The sequence below is a fragment of the Gastrolobium bilobum genome, unplaced genomic scaffold (assembly GCF_033153095.1).
Source record: "Gastrolobium bilobum isolate Gb01-03AN ecotype WA unplaced genomic scaffold, APGP_CSIRO_Gbil_v1 utg6257, whole genome shotgun sequence".
NCBI classification, from domain to species: Eukaryota; Viridiplantae; Streptophyta; class Magnoliopsida; order Fabales; family Fabaceae; genus Gastrolobium; species Gastrolobium bilobum.
The window spans coordinates 251,292-258,830 of NW_026896878.1; the positions used below are offsets into that span (position 1 = coordinate 251,292).

At 36.2% G+C, this 7,539-nt stretch overlaps 1 protein-coding gene across 1 annotated transcript; it reads right to left on the reverse strand.

Moving 5' to 3' along the window:
* Positions 1-334: 334 nt before the first annotated feature.
* On the reverse strand, positions 335-5,838 carry LOC133302585 (F-box/LRR-repeat protein At3g26922-like). Its single transcript, XM_061502387.1, has 5 exons — positions 4,507-5,838; positions 4,268-4,402; positions 3,884-4,175; positions 2,438-3,071; positions 335-1,717 (listed from the first exon to the last, which is right to left on the reverse strand). The coding sequence occupies exons 1-3, from the start codon at positions 5,320-5,322 to the stop codon at positions 3,900-3,902; spliced, it is 1,227 nt and encodes a 408-aa protein (XP_061358371.1). The 5' UTR covers positions 5,323-5,838; the 3' UTR covers positions 335-1,717; positions 2,438-3,071; positions 3,884-3,899.
* Between the last annotated feature and the right edge of the window lie 1,701 nt (positions 5,839-7,539).

Consider the following 7,539-nt stretch of genomic DNA (forward strand, 5'->3'; position numbering starts at 1 on the left):
AGAAATGCACGTAACATCAGAAATGCAGTATGTAGGGGTCCAAATTGGTCCCTCACAATGACTGTCGGGGTCCTAACTGGTCCCTGCAACCAGAAAATTGGGCATGATCTGTTTTGCCAGAAACATTAAACAACCTGCACCAGAATGCAAATATGGCAAGTAAATGCAAATATGCAAATATGGAAGGTAAATGCAAATATGCAAACATGGCCATATGGAATGACCAGTAACCAGAAAATATGGCCAGCAAAAACCTGCACAAACTAGTAACCAGAAAACCATAACACTATTCACATGCATCATAACCAGAAAATTTGACATTCATCAACCCTGCCACATAACATGCATAACCAGTTACACATAATTGTCTTCTTAGAACTAGAAACCAGTAGTGCATTACAAATAAAAGCCAACTAATAGGAATCATAAGTGAGGCCTATAAATACAATATGGCCATGCATAAAAAAAAAATTACATTATATCCAACACCCTAAAGGCCTCCAAAAACAAATGGCCAGAATTTACAAAAAAATCTCATTATATCCACTCCTTGTCAGTTGGCTCATGCACTACTCCCTTTTTCTTCTTCATCAGCAGCTCATTTTCTTGAGGATCGCCTTGGTGGCCTGAAACCAGGTATTGTCATGAAGTGCATAAATCTGCTTCGTGTGCCACTGCTTGCTGCCTTCATTGTCTCTTCAGTCAACACTGCATTTGCTTCTTCTGGATTTGAAGGAGGTGGGCTGCCTCCTCTCAAGTGGCCTTTATGTGGCTGCTGAGAACTACCAACTTCTAAAGGGCCTCTTTGACTTAATGAGATTTCATCTACTGAGTCAGTGCCAATCCTCACAGATTGTGGTCTTGCTTGGCTTTTATTTGTTTTGGAAGCTGGTGGCCCCTTACAACTCTTGGCATAGTGTCCAGTCTGACCACATTTAGTACATTTGGCTTCATATGTCCTTTTGACTTTCTTTGTCATGCTTCCTTGGTCTTCAGTTGGGTCCTTCTTCCTGTGTTTCTTGGGACGCCCAATTAGCCTTTTAAGTTTTGGTGGAAGAGGTTTGGGTTCATCAGATGCAGGCCAATACTTGTCCGAATTCGCTGGGTTTAAGGTGTGCGCATACGTGGCATGCAATGCATCCACTGTAAGCCATTGATGGACATAGTTCTCGGCTGGCTCGTTTTTGTGACAAATGGCTGCTATAGCATGCTCACAAGGCAGTCCAGTCAACTGCCATGCATTGCATGCACATGTATGTGTTGTTAAATTGACTCCAATTCTTTCCTCTTTCCCACTGACCTCATACATATCTTGCTGCAGATTTCCAGTCCAAGTGGGTGTCCATGAATTGCTAAGTACCTTTAACTGATCCAGTTTTTTTTGCTGAGCAGGAGCAATTTTACCCCGAACAATCTTGGCATTCCATACCTCTGCCATGTTTGTGATATTATCACATTTCGGCCAGTGGCTGAAATAAGCTTTCACCCAACTTGAGGGCTGAATGTTATCCAAGTACTTCCATGCAGCCTCATTCTTCCCTTTCAACCGTGCCATTGACTTCTGGAACTGTGGGACAGTGGTGCATCTTGAACATTCCCAGACCATGGCTCGAATTGCCTTGTCTTTCCACTGCTTTATGAAATTCTTCCAAATATGCTGCACACAAAAACGATGATATGCACCAGGCATCACCTCTTGCAGTGCTGGAATCAGCCCCTACACACAGACAAAAAAAAAGGTATCACAAACAGATATAGATTGCTGGAACCAGTGCATTTTGTTACTGATTGAAAAACACGAGGACCATTTAGGTCCCTGGCAATGTTACTCGAGGGTCGTTTTGGTCCCTGACAAAGTGCACTGGGCCCTTATTGGTCCCTGATTCCAGAATTTTAGGACATGAGTTCTTGATGTCCAAATCAACAAAATGCAGCACTAAGTGTAAAAAACAGTCGTGCATTACAGAAATGCACTGCATGAATTGGATAAGGAATGCACAAATATGTTGTCCCTGACTTATAGAAATGCGTGAAGGAAAAACAGAAATGCACTGCATGAATTGGATGAGGAATGCACAAAAATAAGAAACATATGTTGTCTCTGCACTTAACATCAGAAATGCACTGCATCAGAAACATATGTTGTCCATGCACTTAACATATGTAGGGGTCCAAATACAAAAAAACCAATAAGCAATACAGTGAGATCAGAGTGCACTATGAAGGAAAAACAGAGTAAACAAATATGTGGCTGAATACTAAAATTAATATAAAAAAATAAACAAAATAAATAAATAAATAAAATATAATATCTAACTCAATTAAAAATATATTCTAATTATAATTCAAATCTTTATAAAGCTTAAGAAATATGTAATTATATTTATTCTAATAGTAGAAATGAAAACCGAGTTCAACTGCTAATTACAAGTCGCACCTTGCAACTACCACCATCCCAACTGCTAATTATAAGTCTTCACGCATAACTATTTGTGCTGGGAATTGGGATCCAGGTGTCCGGTGCAACTGTCATCCTTATCAAAATATCAGTAAAACTCGTTTAAAAAAAACGAGCTACTTATATAATTTAATTCATTCAAGATTATTATCATTGTTATATATCAATCTACATTTTTAATTAACCCACCCTTGAGTTTTTCATTTTAATAAGAAAAAGGAGTTAGCGAACTCAATACAAAAGAAGCACATAGTACGTCTATCTCTCTCCAGGAAAAGCAACCTCAATCAATAATTATGTTGAAATAACACTAAGTAACCAGGTTGATATTTCTTCCTGGCATATATTTAAGTGGTGGGAACAGAAGGCCAAAAGACGGCACTTCCATCCCCATTCTGCACAAAAAAGTCAATAAATTTAAAACCAAGAGGGGAAGAACTATTTCACTAGGCCAGCAAACAATGTTGGCTATAATTTTGAACTTTGTGTACCATGTCCTGGTTAAATGTCTATAAAATACTTTAGTGAAGCCGAAAGCATCTGGCAAAACATGGCAACACAAGGCGCACTAAGGACCACGGTCTCCAAACCTTTCCAATAAAAGTGAGAAGCACTGCAAAACATATAGTGAAAAATGTTCGTCAAAACCAATTAAATTTAATTTATCATAACAAGTAAGACTAAATAACCAGAAATTACGTCTACCAAAAAAAATAAAAAAAAAATAACCAGAAATTACAAATTCCTAATCTCCGCTGGTGTATTGGGCTACATAAATTTACCATTAGTAGTTTACCTAAATTCAATCCATAAGACAAAATCAGCTTTTAAAAAATCAGGTCATTTGGCATTATATAACAAACTAGTTGGGATGGACGGTCAATGAACCCAAAAAAAAAAAAAACAAATAATAAATAAAATAAAAGATTCCGGAAAAGGAAAGAGAAAAAAATAATGATAATGCTAGCAATAAAAAAATAAAATAAAACTAACCTAAAAATATAAGAGAAAAACGTTGCAGAAGCAAAAACTACAATATTTTTTTTGGAGGCATTGTCACATCATAACTTATTCAAAGAAAATTTAGGAACTTTGGGGGCATGGAATTATGTAATTCCACATGAAACGTGGTGATATACATATAAGAATAAAGGTACATCAAATCTATTTGTGCAAAATAAACCAAATTCTAGTGATCTTGATTCATTAAGAATCAGAGTTTGGTAAGGAGAGAGAGAGAGGAGATCTGAGAGATAACCATTTATAGAGCAAGATAAAGTCAGAAACAGACTAACTAACTAACAGACTAGAAAACAGAAAAGAACAGTAGCGATCTAACACATACAGAAGTACAGTAACATCAGCAAAGCTAAGTGAACTATATCACTAACAGTAAGCCACGCAGAAGATGTTGAGAGTTCATACCTTAATGAGATTCAGCTCAAAAAAAATAAAATCGGCACACGCTAGAGCCCGGTCGTATATCATATAATGAGTGTCTGTGAATATCCCTCTTTTCGCTTAAGTCCAACGATCTGTGGGAACTGATGTTCATTGCCTTCAAAACAAATCCATATCGTAAAATATATTTGGCAAATTCCAGCTCATCTTCAAGTCCTCGATAGCCGTCAAACTCAAAAGAGGTCAGGTGTGATCGAAGACAATTAGGAACCCTTGTTGGCTGCGCCCAACTTTGTAAATGTAATGGTTTCTGCTCCTGGCGGTAAAAAGGAAAAACAACACTCGTAAATGGAAGCAAAGAATATATTTAATATAGGTCAAATCTTTAAACTTGAAAGCTCAACAAACCTCCCAGTTACTAATTGTAAGAACTTGAAGTACGTGACATTTCTCAGAAAACTTGAGTTGAAACATGGAAAAATGATCTCCAGACGAAGTAAATGGCGAAAATTCGGAAAATCTAAAATAGGGACAAAGTAGCATCTGCAAGACAACAAGAAGTTATATCATATATAATATCAGTACAGAATTCATCAAAAAGAAGAAGAAGAAGAACAAGAAGAAAAATAGTGATAATAAAACTTGACCTTTGTTGAGAAATAACCCAATTTTAGAGATTTTGTTCCACACAGAGCTCGGATAAGCTTGTGAAAAGTGTTGACAGATGCTTTCTCCACTCCTCCCACATCAAGAAATGCATCCACCACATGCTGTAAATTGGTAAACTTACAATGAAAGGAGCTAGTCGCATGGACGATTGAAAGGTACTCAAGACCTGGCACATCTATATCCAGGTAAGATTCCCATTGAGAAGAAAAAACTTGGAACTCCAACCTCTTCAAGGAAGGAGGGACGTGGACTTTGGTCAAGCATTTGGCACAAATAGACAAAGTCAGGGTTTCGAGGGCAGGGCACCCAGAGAGGAGGGTTTCATAAAAATCCACATTTATATGACATAGATTAAGCATCTTTAGGGATGGCAAACAAACTGCTGCAGGCTTTTCTATGTGGATTCCGTAGGACAAAGACAGTGACACGAGCTTGCTGCAAGTGAAGAGGGTGTGAGGCATTGAACGAAATCCAGCGTTGGAATGCAGTTCAAGCCGCAGTTCCTCCAGGTTAGGCCCAATGGCGATTTGGACCCACTTAGCCACTGAGCTGGAGTCTCTGTCAGAGTAAAGACACGAGAGTCGAAACCCTCGAATATCATAACCCTTTCGCAGAGCTAGAACCCTATTTACTAAAACAGCTAAATGCTCGAATCCCTGGCAAGAGTTTTGGCAAAAGTCAAGGACTTGAAGATCCTTCCAGATATGGCGCCACCTACGAGACAAAGTGCTCGTAGTCACGCAGTCTTTAGTTGGAAGGAATGATAGGATGTGGCACAAGACTGCATCAGGCATATCACTGATCCTGTCCCTGCCGTCAGGGTTTTCTTCTGTTTTCTGCCGCTTGATCGTGTCCCTACCGACAGCATTTTCTTCTGTTTTCTGCCCCTTGATCCTGTTTTCTTCTGTTTTCTGCCGCTTGATCCTATCCCTGCCGACAGCATTTTCTTCTGTTTTCTACCGCTTGATCCTGTCCCTGCCGACAGTATTTTCTTCTGTTTTCTGCCGCTTGATCCTGTTTTCTTCTGTTTTCTGCCGTCAGGGTTTTCTTCTGTTTTCTGCCGCTTGATCCTGTCCATGCCGATAGCATTTTCTTCTGTTTTCTGCCGCTTTGAGGTTGGTTTATCCATCTTCAGGATTGATGGAATACCGGAATGCTATCTACACGAATAATGCATTAATATAAATACAAAAAAGTGCAAATTTTTAGGTTTCTTTAGTATTCGACTATTGGTCGTTATTATTTTTTTTTTTTACCTTTTTTCCTTCGTTAATTAATTAATAATCATTTTGTCTCTCATTTAAAACTATTTATCAATCTGTCTCTCTTTAATCGATTAACTTGAAGTGGTCAAAATTGACAAAAAATGGTTGACTTGAAGATTTAATCGATTAAATATCCCTCTTAATTGATTTAATCGTTTAAAACTTATATTTAATCGATTAAATATCTCAAATGAGCGTGAAAGCATTGATTAAATGAGACGAACACGGTATTGGAGATTATTTGAATTTTGAATTTTGAATTTAATGTAATAGGAGTTGATTGCGATTTGTATTTAATAGGAGCTGATTGCATCTTATTAAATACAAATCGCAATCAGCTCCTATTAAATACAAATCGCAATCAGCTCCTATTAAATACAAATCGCAATCAGCTCCTATTAAATACAAATCACAATCAGCTCCTATTATATTAAATTCAAGATTCAAATAACCTCAAATACACGGAAAACTATTGAAGATTCTGCTAAGTATTTTTATGATGAATATGCAAGACGGGAAGGGTTCGTTGTTCGCCTTGATCGCTGTTATCGTTTCGAGGTTGACAATAGGATCACTTCGCGTCGTTTTTCATGTAATAAGCAAGGTTTTCATGTGAGAGGTAGAAATGGATGCAGGCCTGTTCATGTAAATCAATCCAGTTTCCAAGAATCGTTTTTCTTTTCGTGCTATTCCTAAATCAAACCATTAACAGTGTTTGCAAGAATCGTAACTACTACAGATAGATTTTAACCATCAACCAATACATTAGAAAGTAACAAAATCAGTTCATGTAAATCAATCCAGTTTCCAATAATCATTTTTCTTTTGTTAGTTTCTTTGTTTGTTTGGTTATCTATGCTTGTTGATTTGCTTCATATGCATGGAATCTGCTTTTTTTTATGGAGGAGATTTGACCTTTGTTGCCTATTGGGAGATTTAATCGATTAAATCTTCAAGTCAACCATTTTATCCAATTTTGACCATTTAATTGATTAAATTTTTAAGTTAATCGATTAAAAAGGGACATATTGGTAGATAATTTTGAATAAGGGACAAAATGGTTATTTATTAATTAATGAAGGGTAAAAGGGTCAAAAAGCCTTCGACTATTTGTTTTATTTATGGGTTCGCTTTGTTTGCAATTATCTGCAATAAGCCAATACGACGTCGTTTTGGACAGAAATCATGGTGTTTATGTAATTTTAATTTATTTCAGGATTATAATAGTCTTTATATTTATAATTTTTTAAGATTTCAATACCAAAACAACGTCGTTTTGGGATAAATGCAGATAACTCATCTACATTAACTGCAGAAACATTTTTTTCTATATTTATTTGGGGTTTGTTGTTTATCAATTTAAATTACATAAGATATGTCTTCATTTTCATTTTAAGAAAGAGATAGACACAATGAATGAAAATATTGAAAAGAAAATAGATATTTTTTAATTTAAATTTTAAATAAAAAAATATTATTTTGTGTCTTTATCTATTAGAATGAGATAACTTTATAACTTTGTGTGTTTACTTGATAAATTTGATACAATGCCTGCATAGTGTGTTTACTTAATGAAGGAATGCAAACATTACATAATTATTTGACATCCTTTCCTAACAATTATACACATAATTATTGTGACATCCTTGATCAATTGCAAAAGTTTGTGAATAAGTGAACCTTTTATTTTTTTCCCTTTCTAATTTCCCTATACTTCCAAATCATAATTTTAACTCACTTTGATTT